General features: G+C 42.3%; 1 protein-coding gene across 5 annotated transcripts in view; it reads right to left on the minus strand.

Annotated features, from left to right (window-relative positions):
* Positions 1–14,967: 14,967 nt before the first annotated feature.
* SUPT3H (SPT3 homolog, SAGA and STAGA complex component) overlaps positions 14,968–26,442 on the minus strand; it is a 318,564-nt gene continuing 307,089 nt past the window's right edge. For 3 of the 5 annotated variants that reach the window (XM_088667090.1, XM_088667091.1, XM_088667092.1), the window contains exon 12: positions 21,582–22,526. In XM_088667090.1, the coding sequence (XP_088523216.1) occupies positions 22,410–22,526 (117 nt within the window). In that variant the 3' untranslated portion in view covers positions 21,582–22,409. Of the gene's footprint in view, positions 15,079–21,581; positions 22,527–26,442 lie in introns of those variants that run through there. The other 2 variants (XM_088667094.1, XM_088667095.1) reach the window with 2 other exon arrangements.

Below are 26,442 nucleotides of genomic sequence, written 5' to 3' on the forward strand. Positions count from 1 at the left end.
TGTGAGCTCAGAGTGGCTAGGGTAACCCAGTCAGATGGGTGGCATATAAATAAATAAATATAATAATAATAATAATAATAATAATATATTCATCAGCATCCACTTCCCTGCAGATCGCCAGTTCTTTAGCAGACATTTTCACACATACCAAGACCTGACAAAATCTGGAATCAAACAAGATTTGATTCTACAAATCTTTTGAGTATTGAGTTTTGAAAAAAGTGTCTGCAGTTTAACCCAGTTACTGGTGTTGGCCACAAATCAATATCTGAGGAGAATATTACAGGTACCTGGAGAAATGCTACTTTTTAGATTGTAAAACACTGATTAGGGATTTTTGAAACGTTAATGCTTTTAGATAAAAATGAATTAATGGAAGGTGATGTATCCAGGGGGAGGGGAGTCATCTGGCAGTTCAAAGGGTAAAGCAAGTCATCTGCCCATCCCCCGCCCCTTGCAGGTGCCCCCATGAAATCCTGAGGGGAATGGAGGTGAGATCTGAGAACTCTGGTATTCCAACTGAAGCCCTGGACTTTGACCAACTGGGCTACACTCACCCACCATGGACTATAAATAGGGAATTACAGCATTATTGTTCAGAGCTATAAGTGTAGGTATTTTGCAAAGCAATTTTTGGGAGCAGGGTATCATAGAGTCTTGAACAACATCCTCCATGTTGCTTTGCTGCATTGTGCTTGTTACTGTAACGGGATCAAGCCCCACCACGGAAGTTTTCTTGGCACAAAGGAGAGGGCACGCTTCATGACCGCCTGGGAGAAAGAGCCGTTTGGCAGGCCCATGCCATGTTAGGGCGCAGTAAAAGAGGGATTCTCATATAAGAAATCACCACTACCCCATTTAAGCTGGGGCTCTTGGGAAGCATTTTTAAGGAATGATTTAAATGAAATTGCAAGCTGAGCAGTAGAGAATATGGGCTGAGCTGCTGAGAATATAGGGAGCCAGATGTTGGGGTCAGAGGCACAGGTCTGCCCAGTGAGGCAGCTGAAAGTATGAAGCTCATGTAGGCAGAAGCAGCTGTTCCACATTCACCCTTCTGAAGTAGGCTTTGTTCAGGTAAAAAGACGATCAATAGTGGGAGCTGAATCATCTGCTGTATATCAGCCAAGAGCTCAGGGGCTTTGTTTTCATGAAGTTCAAGAAAAATAGGCACACAGATTTACTGAAGTTTAAAACAAAGACCCAGAATTTCAGGAAATGGCACAATTCTGCACTAATCCTTAAGAGTATTCTACAGCAGAGCTCTATTTAACCAAAGCTTGTGCAAGGATTCTGTTGTGAATAATGATTCTGGGCATTTTGAGAAAGCAAAAAGTGTACAAAATGCAGAAGTGAGTTCTTCCACCGAGTTCAGCAAGCCTCATTTCCTACCAAGTATTACTAGAATTTTGGTTTTCCATCCCTATAACTTAGTGGTTCTCAAAGTGTGTGGCAGGAGAGGATGGCAAATTTGGTGGGACATTTCAAGGACAGCCAAAGAAACATTTAAACATTTCAGTGTAGTATAGTATAACATCAAATTATTTGCTGAATATGAATAGATGTCTTTTCAAATTCAAGCCCTGCTAGGAGTTTTTTCTAGTTGTCTTCCAATGTATTTCTTATCAATAAAAAAAAATTGGTGTGGCATTCATTTTGTCCCCCTGAACCTGAGTAAAATCATTCCTTGAAGGTGGCAGTTGCGTGTTCAGACCCAGAAACCTCCCCCATAAATAAATTCACACATGCAGGGAGACGTATGACTCAAATTTTGGTTTGGTTTTTGGCAGAACTTAAGCCACAACTTTATTGATTACAGAAAGTGAGTGGTTGCATAGGCTCTGGTTTGACTAGCTCCCTGCACCCTTGCAGGTAGCACTGACCCAGGGCACCAGGATAGGTCAGCCAAAGGTGAACACCTGGATAGGCGGAAAGCCGGGAACAGGCTATGTCCACTACCCAGGTGTCCCCCTGGCCTCAGGCACGGGCACAACCCCCTCTCAAGGGTTGACCAAACCATTTGAGTCCCTGGATTCCTTTAACGGAATACCCTTCACATAGGGATGGCAAGAGCGCTCCCCCATCCCTATCACTTGAACCAGAGCCTATCTTGCAACTTTACAAGTTGTGATGATTTGCTACGTGGCAGGCGAAACCCAAGCGGCACCAGCCAATTAGCCAAGTGGGAAAAATTCCTGCCATGCCCCTGTCCCAATGACAGATGACACATGACAGCATAGCAAGGTCAAGCGCACACGCCCTAATAGTAGGGAGAGGTGGGCAGGTGTTCCAAATGCACACACCAAAAGAGAAAGCTCCGGGTCACGTGCATGGGCATATATAGGTCCCTTGATCCATTTGGACTGCACCCCATTGGCCAGATTGAACCCAACATCGAGGGACCTACCCATCGGGTGTTGTGGCTGACCAATCTTACCCATCCACAATGCAACACGTCTCCAGGTCTCACCGCAACACATGCCCTCTTTGAGGGAGGACCCGATGTATCAGAAACAGGAGATGAAGTTCCACCATCATGGCAATATTGCCTGTGATAATGATCTTCAGATCATGTTTACCTTCAACTATATCTGCATCCCTGGCACTGTGCAGTCACATGGGTGGAGGAGGGGTGATAATAATAATAATAATAATAATAATAATAATAATAATAATAATAAATTATTTATACCCCACCCATCAGGCTGGGTTTCCCCAGGCACTCTGGGCGGCTTCCAACAGAAAAATAAAACAAAACAAAACAATCTATTAAACATTAAAAGCCTCCCTAAACAGAGCTGCTGTCAGATGTCTTCTAAAAATCTGGTAGCTGTTTTCCACTTTGACATCTGATGGGAGGGCGTTCCACAGGGTGGGCGCCACTACCGAGAAGGCCCTCTGCCTGGTTCCCTGCAACTTGGCTTCTCGCAATGAGGGAACCGCCAGAAGGCCCTCGGTACTGGACCTCAGTGCAGAACGATGGGGGTGGAGATACAAAAGGGACACTGACTGGACTTTTGCTTAGCCTACTCCCAGGGATTCTTGAGAACCAGCTGACAAACCGCTCGTGTTCCTGACTCTCAAGGCTTGGAATTCCCCTGTGAGACCAGCTCAGGATTTTCACAGCTCCCACGAGCCTTGAAAACGACCCTTTGGAGCTTCGTATATGTCTCTGTAAGGCAATGCTTTTGTCCAGGTCTTGAATGAAAAATAGCCAGACACCCCCCACCCCAAGCAGTCAGTGATTATGAATAATGTCTGTAGTTCTCAGTTTACTCAGGAATGCTAGATATGAAACCATAATCAACCTTCAGTCTCCTCAACACAGCATGTTCCACATGCCATGCCACATGTTTGTTGAAAAAATGATTCTGGCAAAACAGGTTTCTGTTTGCTGTTGTTTCTAATCTTACAATGGTGCTCAAATGTGATGCCATGCTTTCCATCTTGTTTCAATCATTCACTTTGCCTTTTATATCATCTTCATATCTAAGTATCGCCTGGCTTTCTAATCCAAACAGTCTGCAAATAACCAAACAAATTATGGGTGTTGACAACAGCCACCACATTCCGTGAGTACAGGGTGCTAATCCCAGCAGTGAGCATCTCAGTCTCAACAGGATTCTCTTCCCACCATTACAACAGGAGGAAAAAGTGAAGAAAAGCTCAGGGCTGGAAGGGCTAGGCAAGTTCATGAAGAATAGGTCTATAAACAGCTACCAACCACATTTAGTTCAGCTCAGTTGTATAACACCCCACTCTTTGACTCCCAGTCTTGAGAAGGGCACACAAATGCAGCTCTGCATACCAAAGCTGCTTCTAGACAAGCGATTCCCACTGTTAATAAATCATTGCTCTTCTGCTGTAAGCTAGAAGTGGAATTGACATTGGCTTTGCATACTGTTCGGGACATTCCACTTTTAATGTACATTTGCCCTGCTGTGTTCCATCCACATCCACTAGGTATGGCATGTACAGTGCATATGCTCTCATTCACCTGAGCAGCTATTTGGGAGGGTGGATTTCCAAATTATCGAATCCCCACGACGGGGTGAGCTCTCATTGCTCAGTCCCAGCTCCTGCCAACCTAGCAGTTCGAAAGCACATCAAAGTGCAAGTAGATAAATAGGTACCGCTACAGTGGGAAGGTAAACGGCGTTTCCGTGCGCTGCTCTGGTTCGCCAGAAGCGGCTTTGTCATGCTGACAACATGACCTGGAAGCTGTCTGCGGACAAACGCCGGCTCCCTCGGCCTATAGAGCGAGATGAGTGCCACAACCCCAGGGTCGTCTGCAACTGGACCTAATGGTCAGGGGTCCCTTTACTTTTTTAAGAAGTTTCTTCAGCACCGGTAGTTGGTGCATAAACTTGGATTACTGTGATGTTAAAAGGTCTGCCTTGGATTCATATTGAGATCATTCTATCATTTTTGAGATTGCATCCCAGTACAGCTTTCGCCACTCTTTTGTTGACCATGAGGGCCTCTCCATTTCTTCTATGGGATTCTTGCCCACAGTAGTAGATATGATAGTCACCCGAACTGAATTTGCCCATTCCCTTCCATTTTAGTTCACTGATGCCCAGGATGTCAATATTTATTCTTGACATCTCATTTTTGACCACATCCAGCTTACCAAGGTTCATGGTTCTTACATTCCAGGTTCCTATGCAATATTTTTCTTTACAGCATCGGACTTTCCTTTCGCTTCCAGGCATATCCGCAACTGAGCGACCTTTCGGCTTTGGCCCAGCCGCTTCATCAGCTCTGAATCTACTTGTACTTGTCCTCTGCTCTTCGTCAGTAGCATGTTGGACGGCCTCCGACCTGAGGGGCTCATCTTCCAGCATCATAACTTTTATATGCCTGTTGTCTTTGTCCATGGAGTTTTCTTGGCAGGGATACTGGAGTGGCTTGCCAGTTCCTTCTCCAGGTGGATCACGTTTACTCAAAACTCTCCACTATGACCTGTCCATCTTGGGTGGCCCTGCATGGCATAGCTCATAACTTCTCTGAGTTATTCAGGCCCCTTTGCCACGACAAGGCACTGATCCATGAAGGGGTTTTATCATCTACAATACGTTTATTTTATAGTGCAGTACATTGATTATTGCTTTCATTTCATGGATCAATGGCCTCATTAGATAGTAAAATTCATGTGAAATTGCTGTTTTAGGGGTTGCTTTTCTTCGTTTGGAACGGTTTAATTTTTCTATTACTTTCTATGGGAAAACACGCCTTGGTTTCAGTGCGCTTTGGTTTAAGAATGGACTTCTGGAATGGATTAAGTTCGTAAACCAAGGTACCACTGTACATTGGAAAGAGGAAAACTATTGCTGGTAGAGTATTTTTGAAAATCCCAGGCTGAGCTACTCCTTGAGGCATGGTTCAACAATATGTGGGACGTGGCTATTTCAGAGCAACTAACTGAGCTTAGAAGGGTTGCAAAAGGTGTTAAAAAGAGAGACACCTTTGATGAAACCTGGTCACCTTCTTTTCATATGCAAGGGAATTGGTGGGAATTTCTCCCACCAAAAGACTGGGGAGAAGTGTATATTGAATAGTGTTGCTCCCCTCCCATCTTGAACATCCAGGAAGTGGATGCCATGTGTTTTTCCATCAAGAAAATGATGAAATGCATTGTCCTAATTAAAGAGTGAAAGTCTTTTCTGAATTCTTAAAAGGGAGAGAGACTATAACATCAATCAAGATTTTAATTCTAGTACATTAGGAAAAACAAAAACAGCTGTGAAAACAGGCACATTGACTAAATATCTGGAGTTCTTAAGCTGAAAGTGCAAAATTGAGAAGCATGGGCTATTCTCAGGATTTAGAAGGTACATTTTTTCCAGCTTTAGATTTTGCTGCTTTTGTTTCGTAGAAATTATTGTTGGGCCTCCTGAAATCAAAACTGCTTTCTTCAGCCATTGGAGGTGCTTCTGCAGGTGGCAGGGATGCTGGTGATTGACAGCCCAAGATGTCATGTGCTGATTGCTGCCAGTCCAGATTTGCTCACAGGATCTGTACCAGGAGAGGATTGTGACAGAAGCTCCAAACCCTGGTGATCACAGGTACCACTTCAAGGAGGCACTTCTTTTGGTGTGATTTATAGGAAAGCTGACATGTGGAAGTGCCTACCAAGTCAATTTCTGTTACAAGGCATGTTTTTAAAAATGCAAAGATGCACTAATACTGTCAGGAAACTGTTGCAGTCAGGTTACTTTAGAGCCGGTCTACTGTAAATACTGTCTGTTTAAGAGAAACAGGTGTCTGTGATTTCTGTTAATTGCCCACAGGCGTGGGCTCTGCTCCTTGTATATAAGGCTCTGCCAGAAAGCCTTCTGTATCTCTTATTTAGATCTTTCAGTTTGATTCATCTCAGTTTAAGAGATTCCCAGTTGAATCTTAGTATGAAAGTTGCTTAGTTATAATGCTAGTTTGCTGTTAATTCTTGGGTAGTTTTGTGGGAGTTTGTGGGAGGTTTGGAATGGGTTGAAGGTTGGAATGTTGCTAAGAGAGAAAGCATTCATCTTTAGTTTAAAGTCTCTTTAGAGTCAGTTTGTATTTCAGTTAAAGAAACCCAACCGTTTGTATTTTCATCTGCATACTTTTACAAGTGTGCAGTTAGTAAGGGGTTTCATATAAGGGAGATAATACCCTACGTTCTTGGTGGTGTTTTCTTAGCCAGGTCATCTTCTTGACTGCATATACTCTGCGTGAAGCGTACTTTAAAGGGCCGCTGTAAACTGGGATATATGATTTAGGTTAAGCAGGTTTCAAGATCCAGTTTTCTCCAATATTATTCTTAAAATATATATATATATATATATATATATATATATATATATATATATATATATTCCAATAAAACATATGAAATATGCAAAAGAAAACGTAAGAAGTTTCAGCTTAGCTCCATTTATAACCAAGGAAACAAAGGAAAGATTACCTCCCACCCTCTTGGAGATTAATGTGCAATTGAACCCTTGGTGGAGATTTTGGGGGGGGGCTGGTGTAGGTGTAATCAATACATGAATTCAAAAACTTATGCCGTGTGGTATGGCTTAATTTCTAAATATGGGGTATAGAGTCAAATCTTGTTTGAAATTCATCAGTGTTTTAGTTTGAATAGCTCCAAATAGCCAGTGTGGTGTAGTGGTTAAGAGCGGTAGACTCATAATCTGGGGAACCGGGTTCGCGTCTCCGCTCCTCCACATGCAGCTGCTGCTTGACCTTGGGCTAGTCACACTTCTCTGAAGTCTCACAGCCCCACTCACATAACAGAGTGTTTGTTGTGGAGGAGGAAGGGAAAAGGAGATTGTTAGCTACTTTGAGACCCAGGGACCCAGGTGGCGCTGTGGTTAAACCACTGAGCCTAGGGCTTGCTGATCAGAAGGTCGGCGGTTCGAATCCCTGTGACGGGGTGAGCTCCCGTTGCTTGGTCCCAGCTTCTGCCAACCTAGCAGTTCGAAAGCACGTCAAAATGCAAGTAGATAAATAGGAACCGCTACAGCGGGAAGGTAAACGGCGTTTCCATGTGCTGCTCTGGTTTGCCAGAAGTGGCTTTGTCATGCTGGCCACATGACCTGGAAGCTATACGCCGGCTCCCTCGGCCAATAATGCGAGATGAGCACGCAACCCCAGAGTCGGTCACGACTGGACCTAATGGTCAGGGGTCCCTTTACCTTTACCTTGAGACTTCTTAGGGTAGTGATAAAGCGGGATATCAAAACCAAACTCTTCTTCTTCTCTTCTAATAGATATGTTGTTGTTGTTTTTATTATTTACCCACCCTTCACCGTAAGGTCCCAGGGCAGTTTACAAGATTAAAATACAAATAAAAAAACAATTTAAAAGCAGTTTTAAAGAATGCAAACGCAACACTCTGCTGGGCAGCAGCTGTCCTTTTGTAGTCTATCAGGCCCTGCCCTAGGCCTGGTGGAGAGAGGCAGGAGCAGGACCCTCAGACTCTCAGCAGGTGATAGACTGTATTTGCATTAATTTGTTTTAATATTACATACTCATAAAATGATAACAGTTTGTGCAGGAAATTAAATCAAAGTTTGAAAGAGGATTAACTTTGCTGTTCCTTTTTTTATGTTAGATGAAAATATTACTGCCCAGGCACAGTTACACCTGACCCAGGATTTCTCAGTTGATTTCTCTGGGGAACCATCATTTTTCTACCAGGGGAGATTGTGGGGGTAGGGAGCTTTAAAATGAACTTGGCAGTCCTCCATAGAGAGAATTCTTTAGAATGACTCATGCACCAGGGAAGTCCCAGAAACGACTTCAAAGTGAATCAGGAAGTCTCTTTGCCTTGGACTTGTAGAACTCTAGCTCCAGTTTCAGTGAGAGATGGAAGCAGGCTCACATCTCATATAGCAATTGCTTGTAATGGTGCCTGCACATTTTGCTTCCTAACTTCTATTCTGCAGCATCTAGAGCAGTGGTGGCGAACCTTTTAGAGACTGAGTGCCTAAACTGCAACCCCAAACCCACTTATTTATCGCAAAGTGCCAACGCAAAGTGCCCAGAGTTGTTGAGCTTTTTTGGGGTGGAGGGTTCCCCAGAGTTGTTTTGGGGAGGGATTTTGGGGGGGAGACTTCTTGTAAATAACTCACCATACATGACCTACATGACCTGCTGGTTCCTTATTATTCTTAACCAGCTCTATTAAGTGCAGATGGGGAATTGGCTAGCAAAGAGAAGGGAGGGCAAGAGAGCAGCCTTACTAGAGGGGGCGAAGTGGAGGCTTCCAGTTGCAAAGCAAAGGTGGCCTTGCACTCTTAGAAAGAAGAAAGGCCTAGCAGGGTGCGCCACCCGAACGCTCTTTTCTCTAAGAGCCTTTTTTTTTGCTGTTTTTGCCGCAAGGCTAAATTTTGGCATGTGAGCACCTGCTCTTGATCTGAGGCGGCTGCCTTGCAGCACCTCCAGTCACACTGCACCACTGAAGCTGAAGGCCCACCCCAGCCGGGGACCCTGCTCTGAGCATGCTGCCCAAAGCTTTTGAGGTGCCCCGCTTCCCGGACGGAGGCCCCAGCCCCTGTATAGGCTCCACTGTTACTTTGCAGCTGCTGTGACGAGTTTGCAGCGCCCCTAAGGGCAGGTTGTGCGCCAGGCGGATTCCCAGGCACGGCACAGCCCCACTCCTATGGCTCATCACCTCACAGTAATGATGGCGCACAGCGGTCAGTGGCGCTTCCTGACTCAGCCTGGCCGCTGTGGCTGCTGCGGGTGGGTGCCAGCCATGCACGGCCTGCTTGGGGAGCCGCCCAAGGAGCACTCAGCTGGCGGAGTGGCCGCGATGGCGGAAAACAGCAGTAGTGGAGGGGGCGGGGCGAGCAGCTCTCCCTCAGCCTCTGCCTCCACTCCAACAAGCAACGGCCTGGATGGGCCAATGGCAGGCGTGCCACCAGATCCGCCACCACTGATCTAGAGCATGCTCAGTCTGGGCCACTGATGGCACACTGGGCCTGCTATTGCAGGACCCTTTGCAACAGCTTCTTGGCACCCCTGCTGACTGCACACCTGGAAATGCTGCAGCTAGCACTTTCATTATATAAACTGTCCTGTATGAAACATTTTATAACTTTTCCTGGAAAAAAAAATCAATATTCTGAAGGTCTGAAATCTGGGACTCAGCTATACAGCTGCAATTAAAACGTTTTGAATGTGTTGTAAACTGCAATATACAATTGTGACACTAGATGGCGAATGTGAAATAGCTCGTAGTCACAAATTCAACGCATTTTTCAAACTGATTTAAAAGAAAGCATTTTCACGTTTTTAACGTGTATAGATTCCACCCCAATTCTTAACTAGGGAGTAATCTTCCTGAAGAAAATCAAATCTAGCTATTGTAAAAGTTACATAACAATAAAAACAGTTGGGCACAGTTCAGCCAAAGCTAAGTACTTTTAAGTCTCATTTATTTCAATATGTGCTTTACAGGGCAATATTTACTCAGAGGTAAATCTTATTGGCTTCAATGTAACATACTCCCAGGTAAGATTTGTAGCCTGACACTCCCATTGAAATCAGCAGTTTTTTGCTTTGAACTGTACTCTGGTTGCTGTGGAGAAGTTACTTTTCTGGTATATGTTTTTATCACTTTTATGTTTGTCCTGCCTCAAAACTGACTGACTCTCCAGTGCAATACCTACACTCAAAAGGTAAGCTGCTTTGAATTACAAGGCATCCTTGAGTCTTCCTGCCCAGTGAAAATATGATACACTGAACTCACCCATGAAGTTCACTAAGTGGCAACTCTATGATTCTAAGTTGCTATCAGGCATTAAGAAGGCCCGTTTAATGGCCTTCACTTTCCTGATGCTGTGCTCTGCTCTCTAAAAATGTTGAGAGATTATCAATGTGTCTCTATATTGTATCAACATAGTTGCATTCAGTACTGCCTTGGTTTTGCTCTGGCTATCTCAACACCAGAGCCAGCTTCCCATTTCCTTGTCCACATTTGAAAATGAAGTCGGGTAATGACTGAAAGATCCTCACCTCACATAAGCTCTTGAAGATCCCACTGACTTTGCAAGATGCAGGTCTCATAGCTATGGCAGATATATTTATCATTACATGAGATGTGCATCTTTTGGCTGCTTCCCTATAGGCATGTTTAAAATGTAAACAGGAAAACATAACATTTGAAGGCAATCTTGGGATGCTTTAAATGGTAGATCCAATATAAAGCATTGCTCTTTGAAGATAGAGCATAAGCAACTCTTTTATTTATTTATTTATTTCATAAAATTTATATACTGCTTGATTGTGAAAAAACAAAACAAACAAAGCAGTTTACAAAAGCTAGAACAGTAACATTAATGAAAATTTACAACCCTACTTTAAAACATACAAAAATTAAAATACTAAAACGGGTTAAAATACTAAAACGGGTTAAAAGGTCCAGTCGTGACCGACTCTGGGGTTGCGACGCTCATCTCGCATTATTGGCTGAGGGAGCCGGCGTACAGCTTCCAGGTCATGTGGCCAGCATGACAAAGTTGCTTCTGGCGAACCAGAGCAGCACACGGAAACGCCATTTACCTTCCTGCTGTAGTGGTACCTATTTATCTACTTGCACTTTGACGTGCTTTCAAACTGCTAGGTTGGCAGGGGCTGGGACCGAGCAACGGGAGCTCACCCCATCACGGGGATTCGAACCGCGACCTTCCGATCGGCAAGCCCTAGGCTCTGTGGTTTAACCCACAGCTGCCACCCGCACTTGCCTAAACAAGAGTGTTTTAGTAGATGCAAGAAAGAGTCCAGTGAAGGCACCTGCTTAATCTCAATAGGCAGGGAGTTCCAAAGTGCAGATGCTGCCACACTAAATGACCGAGTTCTGACAGACATGGTGCAGGTATTATGGGGCACATGCAGTCGTGCCAATTCTGCTGATTGAAGCAGTCAGGTGGGCACATTTGGGGTAAGACCATCTTGTAGGTAAACTGTCCCCAAGCTGTTAAGGGTTTTCTATATTAATAGTAACTAATACCGTAGTAAGAGAGACACTGCATGCTTGCCCCAATGCCAGATCATCATTTATAAACAAATGGCCGATGGTCTTAATTCTACATTTGAGTTGTTGTCAAAGAGCAATGCACCTCTGATAGGTTTCATGAGGCAGTTACTTATTAATACAAATGTAGAAGTGTATGAAAAGTCCCACTGCATTAAATGGGACTTACTCTGAAGTAAGTCTTGTTACAGGCTCAATAGCAGGAATGCTTACTTTAAACACTTGCTAGCTTCCTTAGAAATATAGAATATTTCTGTTTTCTGTTTGGGATTACAGGTAATACAGCATGTGAAGCACAGCTTCCTCTTGCTCCTGAATGTTCTCTTTCCCCCTTATTGCTGGGTGGTGGTGGTGGGGATTGCACTTGAAGTGCTAATTGGGAGTATGTGCAAAAAGTGAAGGCTTTTCACTTGGGTTTAGCGAATATCCAAATAAATAATCCAATTCATATTTAAGATCTTGAATATTGTATTCAATTTCAAAATTATTTATTCTGTATAATCGTTTTAGACTGTGATGGGAAGTGTCAATGCAGCCAATATGAAAAGCATTGCCAAACACTAGTGGAGCTAAATAATCTCCTTTCTATGTGACCCATTACCTAGTACTCTGCAGCATGCGATTAATCACAGTATATGCCCCTGATTCATTCAAAGTCTTTCCTTTATGCTTTCTAGGCACGCATATGTAATAGCATGTATCGGTTAACTGTCTTCTAGATTGCTGAACACATTTGTGAAACCCAATGAGATTACTCTCAACATGTCATTCTTTTGTTGATTTTTTTTTATGTCTTCAGAAATTTCCATCAGATTTGTCAAACAAGAGTTTTCTTTCCAGAAAGCTTGCTTGCTACTTTATATCAGCTTATATTTTTCCAGATGCTTTGTGATCTCATCCCTTACTAATGACTCCAAGACCTTGCCTACTGTCAAAAGCAAATTTTACTGCCAATCTGCTAGTCCTTGACATCATCTCAGTCCTAGTCTTGTGGCATGGATTGCATTTACTTCATTCCAGTCCCTTGGCCCCTCTTGTCTTTCAAATAAACTATTAAGTCTTCTCTACTGAACTGATATGGATTCCATCTTCTCTTTGTGAGACCTGGAGCTTTGAGAGTAACTAGCCAAGTTCAAAAGCTTGCTCTCAATCTTTCTTTAAAATGATTTCTTTCTAGAAATTGTAAGGCTGATTGTTCATATGTAAAGCAAGACACTGCAAAAGAGAGAAATTGTTCTCCTGCAAGGCAGAGAGTTAGGTGTGTTCTAAAAATTCACTTGCTCCTAGAAATTGCATTCTAGAGAATCCCTCTTCTCAAGCTGGTTCCTACTATATCCAAAAGGCTCATCAGTACTACAAAATTACTGTACAATAAAACTCTCAAGGAAACTCAGAGGGTTTGCTATTTTCTGTAGAAACAGTTCAAGACTATGGTAGGCCGTGGTGGCAATGGGGTCTGAAATCTCCAGCAACATCAGGGCAGAACAGCACATAACACTACCTGTGCTATGATATCATAACCGTGTGCATTTTTCTGCCCCCACTTCTTGTCAGTGGCCTGTTGCTGGCAGGAGCAGTAAACACACAATACAATGATGTCACAACCCAGGGGTAAGTATTCTTAAATGTTATGGCGCAGACCTTGACACAAAACCTTGCCTTTTCACTGCATCCACATGAGAGGCATAACATGTAGTTCTGCCCTTATTTCCCATTGTACTCCTGGGCAAGCATGAGAGTTACACCAACTTATTTTTAGTGAAACATCAAGCCCCAATAGAACAATGACACTTTAAGGAACACTTCCCACCCCTTCGGCCATTTTGCTGGTGAAGGCAATAATATTTACAAGTTAAGTGACCTGTAGGCCTTGACCCTCATTTCACTCCACCTTTCTCATTATGACAAATTGCCCTTTCGATTTGCTCCCTCTAATGATATGTTGGGACTTCAGCGCAATGTGTTTAAATGTGTTTTCAATGGGCACCAAACACACAGCTGCTGCGCCTGTCGTCTTGCACAGGGGAGTTCATTCCAGAATGAGGCTCACTGTGGATAAGGTCCACCTCCCTGTTACTGCTAGATGAAGTTCTGAAGGCTGTGATATGGGCAACCGGACCTCCTCCAAAGACTAGTGATCTAAAGGGATCTATACATGTGGAGGGGTTCTTTCAGGTAATGACATCCAAATGTTGTTTAGGGCTTTATCTGTTATCTGTAAGGCCACAGTTGTTGTCTGTTTGAAAGCAATATGTAATTAACAAGCAAAAATGCTAAAGAATCCCATGAAGAAACATGGTTTTAACAGTGTTACAGCTCCATGTGTGTCAAATTCTCATGTCACAGAATCTCACTATTATAGAATCTTATTGCTAGAGATTCATTTAGTAGAAAGAAAGACAGAAGCATTTCAGCTCTCATTGTCATCAGCCTAGTATTCCAAATTTGCCCAGAAACACATTGACCCTCTTCATTTGAGACAAGGTAAAACTCACGTAAAATTGTGATGTAATGGCATGTTCTAAAAGGGCACTGGACTATGATGTTCCTGTGCAACATCAGTGAGCAGATCACAAGCAGTAATGCAAATAGCCATTCACGGTTGTAAGTTTTGCTTCTTGCTGAGTTCTTCACAAATATTTCAAGACATTTTTGGTTTTACCACAAAAGAAGCTATGCAGAGGTTAAATGAGGACAAGTAATTATTAGCCTCTACCAGGCCTCCAGAAACCAGACTAAAAACATATGAGAAATAAATTCCTGTGGCAACAAGAAAGAGGCAGACACCATGGAAGGCATATATATTGTTTCAACCTTTATAATATACAACTACAGAAAGATTAATTGGGGTCAGCTCAAGTAGGGAAAGGGGATTCCCCACACTACCTGCATCTGAAGAACTTGCCTGGTGGTCTCCACGCCACAAGAATCCTTGAGGGGGACTTGGTGCTGTTTGCTTTGCCATTTCCCAATTCACACTTCTTGAACCACAATAAAGACAAAACACAATTATTATCTGAAATTTTCTCTTTTCTGAATTCATTTGCAATGCAACTAACGTGCACAAAAATGCATATACTAGGAGAAAGTGCACATAAACATGCATATATCTCTGAAAAGCAACATACAAAAAATGCCTCAGTGGAAATGGCTTTCAAAAACTGCATACAAAACTTGGGAGAAATTCACACTAAAATACCGGCAATTTTCATAATTAAAAACATTGCAAACTGCTGTGGAAATGTGGAGAACTGAACACAAGGTTAGGAAAATGAGAAACTGAAACTGACAGGGTTGTCCATCCTCAGTGCTCCTACTTGAGCCTTGGGTTTGGGCAGGTCACAACTCCAGCAGCTGCCAGGCTCCAACCCTGTCTGGTGGTCACTGACTCAGTTCACCACCCTCTGTTGTCAAGTCCAGGTTCTCTTCAACTCTTCCCTTGTTCACTTCCTTTTGTATTTTAGATCTGATAGGCTCCTTTGGAGAAGCTCTTTGGAGCCTAAGATGTGTGCTCTAGAGCCTTGTGTTTAGTTGTCTTCCTTCTAGGGCATTTCCTGTAGGTAAAAATAACAACAACTCTGAATGAAGTTGTTAGGTCAATCCATATAGGCTTTTGTGGTTAGAATGAAGGATAATTAAGGATGATTGTGGTAAAACCAAGCAATATGCAAGCATTATTAAACATTTTATAACGGCACTAGGTGGTTCTTTATTAACCATTTACAGCAAATCCTTTTATCTGAATAGACCAGTCTCTTTGAAGAGCTTCGTAATAATGGAAAGTCCAGAACAACAGGCTGTGTGCAATGCTGCTTTTAATCTCTAGCTTTCCAGTCCTTTTTGGCCTTGAAAGTATGGTGTAACCATTTTGAGGGAACTGCCTCAGACACCATATTTCATTATGAAGGGTGAGGGTGAGCAATGAGGCATAATGACATTCTGGGAAAGGTAGCATAAATGCTGGGGCTACTTGGCCACATTCCATGACAAAAATATATCAAAATCGAATGGAATTCTTCCAAAGTTTAATTGTTCCAGTTCAGTTTGTGTAGCCATTCAGTGCTACACTATGTTTAGTCAGAGTAAACATTAGCTACGTTTCAAGGGAAAGGTGCCCTACGGCAGGGATGGCGGATCTGTGGCCCTCCAGAATTTGGGGACTGCACCCCACTGCAGCCTTCCCCTTTGACCACTCTGGCTTGGGCTGACTGCAGTTGGAGGGCCACAAGCTTCCTATTTCCTTTGTTGCTATCAAAAGTGGAAGAACATAAAATTGCTTTGTTGGATCCACCTGGTCTAGTATTATGTTTCCAACAATACCACAAGCAAGGCACGGTGGAGGCCGCTATCCCCTGCTGTTTGCCCAGGCATCTAATAATCAGATGGCTACTGCCTCTGGAAGTGGAGGCCCCTAGTATAGATATGACAAGAACCTACTGATATGCCATTCCTTCATGGATTTGCCTAGCGCCTTCATTATATATATTTTTGGGGCCAGGTGAAAACACTCCTCTTCAACCGGGCCTTTGGCCAATTACTGTTTGTTGTTTCTCAGGAGACAGATGAGATGATCAGGCACTCCCATTTCTTTAAGAACTTCCCATAGTTTGCTGTGGGCGACACAGTCAAATGCTTTACTCTAAAGCATTTTCTTTCTTTTTTTGTGTAATAATTTTTATTCATTTTCCACATAAAAAAAGAAATAACCATTTTGACAATTTCGACAAATTATATCACTTATCTTAATACACATATATAAATTTCCAACAACCATTTCATACCCGTAACCCACCTGAAGAGGAAAAAAAAGGGGGGGAAGGGGAGGGAAGAGAGAGAAAAAACGTGCAAACAGACACACACATAAAAAAACAAATATTGGACTTCCACACTACCTTTTGCTGTTTCCCCCCCGAATTTTTATTATTATAATTTATGCAGTTTCCCCTTCTTTATTGTTACACTGATCTCCTTCATGCTTTATTTACTATATTCTATTTTTTATAGGTAAACGTCCATTTATCACTAAATTTCTTTATTCTGTATACATTGTATACTCCATCATTCTCCTGCGCCAGTCTTGTAACGCTGGAATTTTATTTTGCTTCCACACCTGTGCTATGGTTATTCTTGCACCTGTAGTTGCGTAGAGGAACACTTTAACGTCATGTTTTTGTACATCCTTTCCGACCATTCCCAGGAGGAAGGCTTCCGGTTTCTTTTTTATTGTATACCCCATAATCTTTTTTATTTCATTATATATATGGTATCTTCCCAATATTCCTTTACCAAATCACAAGACCACCACATGTGGATGAAGTCTCCTTCTTTACTACCGCATTTCCAACATTTTTTGTCCCCAGACTTGTACATTTTATATAAATTAACTGGAGTGACATACCATCGGAAGATCATTTTGTATATATTTTCTTTTAGCGTTGTGCATGCTGTAAATTTGACTCCTGAGTTGACTCCAAAGTCAATATTATGGCCTAGATCGATTGCCCATTTAATCATAGTATTTTTGGTGAGTTCATCTTTTGTATTCCATTCAAGTAAGAAATCATATATTTTTGACAGGTTTTTTATATTATCCTTCAATATTGTTTTTTCCAATTTTTTCTGTTTTTTCAAATCCTTTTACTTTCCTGTCCTTTGTGAAAACACTGAGTAACTGTTGATATTCCCACCACCCTTGTAATTTCTCTTTTAGGTCTTCATATGATCTTGCTGTACTCCTTTCCCAATTTTGAACCAATCAGTTGTTCCATATCCAGTTCTAACTGTAGCTTCTTGTCCCACATAGAGATTTCTCAGGAGACAGATGAGATGATCAGGCACTCCCATTTCTTCAAGAACTTGCCATAGTTTGCTGTGGTCGACACAGTCAAAGGCTTTACTCTATAGCATTTTCAATGTTTCTGTGGGAAGTTTTTCCCCCCTGCTTTGTTTTACTTATTTACTTGCTTTTATCCTGTAGTTTACTCTGTGAACTGCCCTGAGATCTTATGATGAAGGGCAATATAATTATTATTTATTTATTTATTTATTTATTCAATAAATAAATAAATAAATAAATGCCTCAGTTATTTTAAATGCAACCTGAGGGGTTGCACACCTGCAATATCAAGTGATGACTTTCTTGTGCAAATTGCCTTCAAATGTCTTCTAAAAGTTGTATAGTTTTTTGTCTCCTTGACATCTGACGGGAGGGCATTCCACAGGGTGGGCGCCGCCACCGAGAAGGCCCTGTGCGTGGTTCCCTGTAACTTGCTGTGAGGGAATTGCCCAAAGGCCCTCAGAGGTGGATCTCAGTGTCTGGGGTGGACGATGGGGGTGGAGACACTCCTTCAGGGCTGAGGCCGTTTAGGGCACATATAGCAGAGGGGCTGTGCTGATTGTTTTTATAAGTGTTATGAATTATTTTGCTTTCCTATTGTTGCATTTTTATTTTGCCCAGTAAGTTACTTATTTTCTACAGAAAAGTGAGATATGAATAATAATACATTAAACAAAACTAATGTCCAAGGAGAAAGTCCTTTTTAGGATGGGGTGGGATGAGCCCACTAGAAGTCAAGTGCACAGATTCATTCCCCAAACCTTTTGACCACTTAGTCAGTCAAGCATATTTCAGCTGGGGTGTGTGTGGAGCTTCTAGGAACTCATCTATAATTGCTATTTAGCCTAAAACTTTGAGTCAGAACAAACGGCTGTTGCTTGTATAAACAGCTTGTCTGTCTCTTTCCCTCCAGTATTTATAAAACACCTACGGTATCTCCTTGGTATCTGAATGCTGATGTTGGCTTTATGGACAGTGCCGTATTCATTGCATCCAGCTTCCATGGCTGTATATTTTCTTAGTTTCAATCCAGGGCATAAAGATCGTACATTCCACCTGGAATATTTTTAAACACTTTTTTAAAAGCTGTGCTGCTTATCAAACAGCTAGTGAGGATGTTGGGGGAAGGAATCACACTGACATTTTCACCAAGCTTCTCCATGCCTAGAAAGTCCGGTAAGGGCCAGGGCGATGATATAAATGCCCTACTTTCAGGCCAATGTTGTTTTATTCTTCCCTCTGAATTCTCCCATCAGTAAAATGACTCACTCAGTAGACCATGAGAATCTCACTCTCAGGATTGTGGGATTGAGCCCCACATTGGGCAAAAGATTCCTGCATTGCAGGGGTTTGGACTAGATCAATGTTTCCCAACCTTGAGTCACCAGCTGTTTTTGGACAACTGCATCATCCCTAACTAGCAAGACCAGTGGTCAGGCATGATGGGAATTGTAGTCCAAAAACAGCTGGAGACCCAAGGTTGGGAAACCCTGGAGTAGATGACCCTCATGGTCTCTTCCAACTCTATGATTCTATTACTTAAACTTTTGCCTCATGCCTAGTGAGAGGAGGGGGGGGACTATGATCACAAGAGCAGGAGATAATGTGGCATGAAGGCTGGCAACATCAACCCCTTGCAGAGGACTGCAGTGCCTGGACACAGACAGTCAGGTCTTGCATCCACAGCAGTGACCAGAGGAGGAATGACCACTGGGAGGAGCACAGAGAGAAGAAACACCATGGTGCATATGCAGCAGCACAACTGGACACCTTCATTTGCCCCAGCTGCAACAAAACATGTCTCTCCACAGCAGTTTGACTTCACCCCCCAAAGGCGCACTCCTCCATTGTCTCCTAAGACAGATGGAGGCCAACAACACAAATTTCTGGAAGATAATGCTACCAGTGGGTACTAGTTGTTGTTGTTTAGTCGTTTAGTCGTGTCCGACTCTTCGTGACCCCATGGACCATAGCACGCCAGGCACTCCTGTCTTGCACTGCCTCCCGCAGTTTGGTCAAACTCATGTTCGTAGCTTCGAGAACACTGTCCAACCATCTCGTCCTCTGTCGTCCCCTTCTCCTAGTGCCCTCAATCTTTCCCAACATCAGGGTCTTTTCCAAGGATTCTTCTCTTTTCATGAGGTGGCCAAAGTATTGGAGCCTCAGCTTCACGATCTGTCCTTCCAGGGAGCACTCAGGGCTGATTTCCTTAAGAATGGATAGGTTTGATCTTCTTGCAGTCCATGGGACTCTCAAGAGTCTCCTTCAGCACCATAATTCAAAAGCATCAATTCTTCGGTGATCAGCCTTCTTTAAGGTCCAGCTCTCACTTCCATACATCACTACTGGGAAAACCATAGCTTTAACAATACAGACCTTTGTCGGCAAGGTGATGTCTCTGCTTTTTAAGATGCTGTCTAGGTTTGTCATTGCTTTTCTCCCAAGAAGCAGGCGTCTTTTAATTTTGTGACTGCTGTCACCATCTGCAGTGATCAAGGAGCCCAAGAAAGTAAAATCTCTCACTGCCTCCATTTCTTCCCCTTCTATTTGCCAGGAGGTGATGGGACCAATGGCCATGATTTTGGTTTTTTTGATGTTGAGCTTCAGACCATATTTTGCACTCTCCTCTTTCACCCTCATTAAAAGGTTATTTAATTCCTCCTCACTGTCTGCCATCAAGATTGTGTCATCTGCCTATCGGAGGTTGTTGATATTTCAACAACTAGTTATGGTACTAGTTATGGTAGTACTAGTTATGGTAGGGTACTAGTTATTATGGATATATACTACATCAAGGGGCCAAATGTGATCAGTCACCTCATAAGCTCAACTTGCTGTCTAAGTGAGTAGGAACATTTCAAAAAACAAAAACCAGGACTATCAAACTCACATAATTTTTAAAGTCACTTCATCTTATGACTTTATTGATCCACCACAAATAGCTGGTATAAACAATTAAATTTGTGTTCCTAAACCATTTTGAAATCTTTGGAGATTTTTCTGGGGGGGGGGATAAATGACTGTTGAATATTGAAGTTGAGTACTTCCTTTTCCTCATCCCATGTAAAACAATTTCATTTTGGAGATATAAGAACTCTATAAAACAGAAACCTGTCTTTGTGCTGGGAAGGAAGGAATGGTCTTTAGCTCTGTTTGTTGGCTTAAACTTAGAAGCTTCACAGAACCAAATGAAAAAATAAACCTTCTTATTGTACATTTATACCAAGCAGGCTTCACAGTTCCCTCCTTTTTTTTTAGATTGCTATTTTGATTTAAAAATAAATAAATAGTGGAATATGCCGTTATTTTAACTTTTTGAATTTATGTCCTCCCTGACAACAGGTAGTCACAGTTGCATTCTTGGGTGGGTGGAATTAAAAGTATAGATGCAGGAAATAAAATTAATTTTAAAATATATGAAAACATTCATTCTCTTCATCAGCCCAAAGGAACAGACGAGCCTCTGACCGATACCCACCACAGACTGTAGTTTCTTGAATTGATTGATTAATAGGACAGAAATGAGGAGGTGTGAATTTATTTTGGACTTCAACCGGGTTGAAAAAGGTTTGGCAAGGCTCAGCGGGCTTAATCTGCATTTTGAAGCCTCTGAACTGTGACCACCTACTGGCACCTTCTCCTGTGTTTGGTCCCCAGAAAGGAAACATTCTGCTCTAGACCTCATTTTGGCTCTGGCTCCTGGTTTCTGAAGGTACTTAAAAGGCAACAGCAAACCCATTTCAAACGAACAAACTACCTTTTCCCCCTGGTGGGACGGACGGGATGTTTACAGGGCAACATACAAAATAGCGAAGGGAAGAGGAAGGGAGCAAAAACAATTCCCCATTGCTGATCTTTCGCGCTTTTAAAATATAAAATATAAAATGGAATTCCGCTGGGTTCTGTTTGAAATGAAATGTGGCCAGTCATTTAGCTGCATAAAAGGTAGCAAAGGGACAATAAATAACACTTCAGATTGGGGGGGGCAGCTAGGTGGGAGGCAGAGGAAAATGCTGATATACAGTGAATTTTATCTGCATGGAGTTTGGAGGGGGGGGGAATCCAAACACCAAAAGGATTTTCTGCAGTAGGAATACGGTAATTAAAAACAAAACCCTTTTGTCAAAAAGGCCCAACAGTCCTCATCAAACCTTTTTCTTGGCATAAGTAGGAAACACCCTCAAATTGAAGTAAAAAATATATACTGTATTGGTTTTTTTAAAACTTATTGTTTAATGTTTTTGATAAACTTTTTAAGAAAACAATGTTCAACAGGCAGACAAGTCAGGAATGTGCTTTTCGGATGTCCGTTTAGGCTTCTGATTATTTTCACAACATCAGCAATTAAATGCAGATTCTTCTACCCCGTTTGTCAGTGGATGGCAGGCATCTGGTGTACACATGGGGAGGACAGTGTACACACAAAACTCTCCCATCAAGTCACTGTGCACATGTATTACACAGACACACAATAAGAAAGCATCACCATTCAGAACAGTTCTCCCTTGTTTCCGTTTCTTATGATGATTGGCAGTTTCCTTGCAGAAAAGTGTACAATTTTTGTTCTTGGGATTTCATTTCAGAAATTTAAAGAAAAGAAAAGGCAAGGTGCTAAGAATTTGGAGAAGTTTAATGAACTATTGTAGAGGCTGTGAAGACAAGGAGATGCCTTTTCTTTCCTTTTCCTTTTTTGCTTTGCTTTTGCAATGGCATCACATAAAATTGATCTGTTCCTGCCTATAGGTCAGAGCAACTTGCAAAAGAGATTAGAAACTGTGATGATTTTTTTAAAAGGCTACACAATTATATTCCCCTGCTAAGAGGGCAGTATGAGTTTTAATTCCAGTCTCATTTACACACGTTTAAAATCAAGAGCTATCCATGTTGTAGTACTGAACTGAAATTCATGTTTCAAATGCCAAGTAGTCCCTTATTCATTCCTTTAAAATTGAGCAATGCCCTATTTTGCTTTCTTATCGATGTTTCGTGACTCGAAACTGAATTACCACAAAAAGCCCTCACATTCCAGAAATGAGGGAGACCGTCTTTCTAGGCAGCACGAGAAACTTCCAACAAAGCGTGAGTCATGGCACTTCTCTTTTTAGAAACCAAGCACCAATTAGCAATATCACACTTTGCTCCAGTGAAGAAACTCCAGAGGTGCGGCTATGGGAAGAATAAGAAGAAGAATTTATTATTGGCCAAGTACATTTTCCAACATACTTGGAATTTGTTTCGGCTACATTGCAATGTAAACATACACACCCTGTTCCACTCACAATACAAATAAGCAAAGAAACCCACCCATAATTGACCTCCCCTTCAGGTACACATCTACAAATTTAACAATTTAATGGCACAAGGGAAAAAACTGTTCCTGTGCCTGGCCGATTTTGTATATGAAGACTGCAGTGACGTCCAGATGGGAGTAAATCTAGCAGATGATGACCAGGATGTAAAGGACCTGCTGCAATTCTCTCTGCTCTCTTCTTAACTCTGGTAGCATAGATTGTCTCTGTGGTAGGCAAGCTAGCACCAATGACCCTTTCTGCAATTCCTACAGCTTGTTGGAGCCTTTTCTTGTCTGTCTTGGAGGCTGTACCATACCAAGAAGTAATAGAATTACAGAGAACAGTTTCAATGATGCTTCTGTAAAATTGGATCAACACTTCCTGGGGCAATTTAAATTTCCTTAGTTGACGCAGGAAATACAACCTCTGGTGGACCTTTTTAATAATACTATTGATGTTGCTTGACCAATTTAACTTTTGAGAAATTATAGAGCCCAGGAACTTAAAGGACTCTACTACTACAACCATGTTACCAAGGATGGAAATTGGCGGCAGGACAGAAGAGTGCCTTCTGAAATCAATTACCATTTCAACTGTCTTTTGGGCATTTAGTACCAAATTATTTCTGGTGCACCACAAAACAAGATGGTCTACTTCCTGCCTATATGCAGATTCATCCTCCTCCTGGATAAGCCCAATAACTGTTGTGTCATCAGCAAATTTCAAGATCTTAACTGATGGATCAGTTGAGGTACAGTCATTTGTTTATAGATAGAAAAGCAGTGGGGAAAGGACACACCCCTGGGTAGCACCTGTATTGATGGTATTGTTGCTCTATATAATTTTCCCCAACCTCACCTGCTGCCTCCTGTCCGTTAAAAAGCTGTATATCCATCGGCAAACAGGGGCAGGTACATTAAGATGAAGTAATTTAGAAAACAATTTAGATGGGGCAATAGTATTAAAAGCTGAGCTAAAGTCCACAAACAGAACTCGCACATAGGTCTGCAAGGAATCCAAGTGTTGCAGGATGTAGTGCAATGCCATGTTGATTGTGTCACCTACTGACCTATTAGCGCGATATGCAAATTGCAAAGGATCCAGCAAGCGATCAGTAATGTCTTTCTCTTTTTAGAATCCAAGCACCAATTAGCAATATCACACTTTGCTCCAGTGAAGAAACTCCAGAAGTGTGGTTATGGGAATGGGAGATGCACAGAGATAACACATATTTTAGAAATGCTGGTTGTAATCAGTTGGGGATAGAAAAGCATGATAGCCTCAGTGGCTATGGAAAACCAGGCAGTCCTCACCTTTACCTGCATTCAGGAAGGACATAAATACTTTTTAGCTAGCCATCAATTCACCCAAGCCTTTAGCTGGCAATTTTATGAATATTTTACACTGATAGTTTTCCTTGGCCTTTGCAAGTTGCTATAACATCATATAAAAATGTTTTTATATATTTCTGTGAGTCACCCTGGGCACCCCTTTAGAGAGAAAGTGTGGGTTATAAATTTGAAATAATAGTTAATGTCTGAGAGTTCCACACAAAAGTGTGGCATTCTGGAAGCACCCCAGAGACTGAACAGGTGTAAGTTTAGTTTCCCCCCCCCCCAAATTGGCAGCCAAGGCAACTCTCTTGAGGAGACTTTGCCAGAAAGGTGGCGTGGGGTGGGATACTTGAGCATAACCTGGGTGCACTAGCAAGTGCTGGAGGAAGGGGAGGAAGCCTAGGCAGACTGATAAGGAGTGTTCCACTCAGTTCATGGAGACCAGCCCTCTGTGCTTCTGTAAGATGCCCGAGGCTGCCTCTCAGCGTTGGCCAATGAGACATGGGGCTCCCTTCCACCTTAGAGGCTGCCAAGTACTACCCTCTCCCTGCCTCACTGGACTTATCTCCTGGAGTCAAAAATTATTCCTCACGTTGATGGCTCCCACAGCTAAGATGATCAGTTATCAACTAAATAACATTTGATAACAGAGTACGTCAGCTTTTGAGATACATAGAACCCCACACAGGAGATTATGCGGCTCTGCTGCCACCTGGAATAGCTGTTTCTTACTTTAGATTCTTACAAAAGATTAACAAAGTTCACTGAAATGTGCTAATGGGGCAGATGAAACTAGATGTATGCATAGACCACAAGGTGGCAACAGAGCTTTAGAACTTGCAGTCTGCTGCAAGGAATCTGGCCACTTTGAGGAGAACTTGATATCCCCGTGGCATGCCGTCTTCGCAATAAAAGCTATTATCCTTTTCACCTTGCTATGCTATGTTTTCTCATACACACAGAGAGAGCACTCTGCATATTTCAGTGTTGCTGGGTAAAAAGCACTTTAAGGTTTGAGGGTTTTTAAACAGCTATTTTGCTTGCTTATATTGACAAAAATAGAGGCATTGTCAGTACAGTTAGACCCAGACCAAAACGGAGCATGTGATGCTGAGTCTTCAATCTCTTGAAATGGGTTCTGGATTGTGGCTAATGCTCAGCTCGGCCCCGCTATCAAGTAATGTTATCCAAGTCAAATGGCATCCTTCATTTACAGAGCCTTTTAGGACAGTTTGCTTTTGAAGTTGTTTGTCCTATGGGAGGGTCACTGTGTGACTCTTGCGCCCTTATCTCTGCTATCAGGGTATGAGAGACAGGCCAAGCACCTTGGGTTGCAACAGGCCCTTGTTGCCAGTCCTGGTTTACCAAAGCCACATTGCCTCTTTTTGGGAGGATGCAGATTGCAGGGACAGAGGCTACACACCAGAGCTGGGACAGCAGTTACAATTCTGGATTTCCATGTGTACTTAAATTCCACATAGCCTGTACAGGGCTTCTGTCTCCATTCTTTGCATTTATTTATAGTTATTGTTTTATATTTATACCTAATATTTCCATCTTGAAAAGATGTCCAGTTGCAGGAAAGAGTCTGCTTTAAATAGACAATCACAGAAGCACCTTTTTTTTAAAAAAAAGGAAAGGAAAGGAAAGGAAAGGAAAGGAAAGGGGGGATCTGAGAATCAGCAGCAATAAAGTTTGCTCACTGACTAGAAGAGGTGGCTAATCATGATTCAGGGGAGGATCCCAATGGAAAAATTTTGAGGACTGTCTCTCCCAATACAGAGACCTTTTCTCAAGGAACAGGCAGAATCATAGCAGTGATGTGCTATGTTCCTAGGTAGCTCTCCGACCTGTGGTTTCCATGGATAAATTCAACTCGCAATTAACTCTGTGCAAATTTATCACATAGTACGCTAATGAGCTTGTCCTAGCCGCCAGCAGGAATACAAGTCTAACAATATGATGAAATTTAAGATTCCACATTTGGGATTTATGTCCCCCCCCCAAAAAAAAACCCCTCAGCCCTGTCTTATTATAGATTAGCCTTTTTCATGGTCTCCAACAGTAGCAGTTCTCCTTTTTCAAGTTAACTAACATTAACAAATTGGAACAGTCCTACCCCCCTTGAAAGGAAGGAAACATTACTCTCTTAAGTTTTCAAGTGAATAACCAAAAACTGTGAAGTTCAGAAGTTTGGTACTTAATGTTTGCCCAAGGCCACTAACACTGGTAGGAAAGTATGAATGTGCCTCAGTCCATTAGGACATTCATTCCCCTTTTTTCGTATTTTCCATTTTGCTGCACAAGTCCTTTCTATATCTTTGTCAACTGATGTGTAATTGTTTAGTGTGGCACATGACAGTCATGCATATGTCAAGCCATCAACAGAGATTTACAAATTGAGTTAGTGAATTACCAGAGAATTACCATTGTTCGCTTTTTGTAGTACCTTGAAAA

This window comes from Zootoca vivipara, chromosome 3, assembly GCF_965207765.1.
Source record: "Zootoca vivipara chromosome 3, rZooViv2.hap1.1, whole genome shotgun sequence".
In the NCBI taxonomy this organism is placed as follows: domain Eukaryota; kingdom Metazoa; phylum Chordata; class Lepidosauria; order Squamata; family Lacertidae; genus Zootoca; species Zootoca vivipara.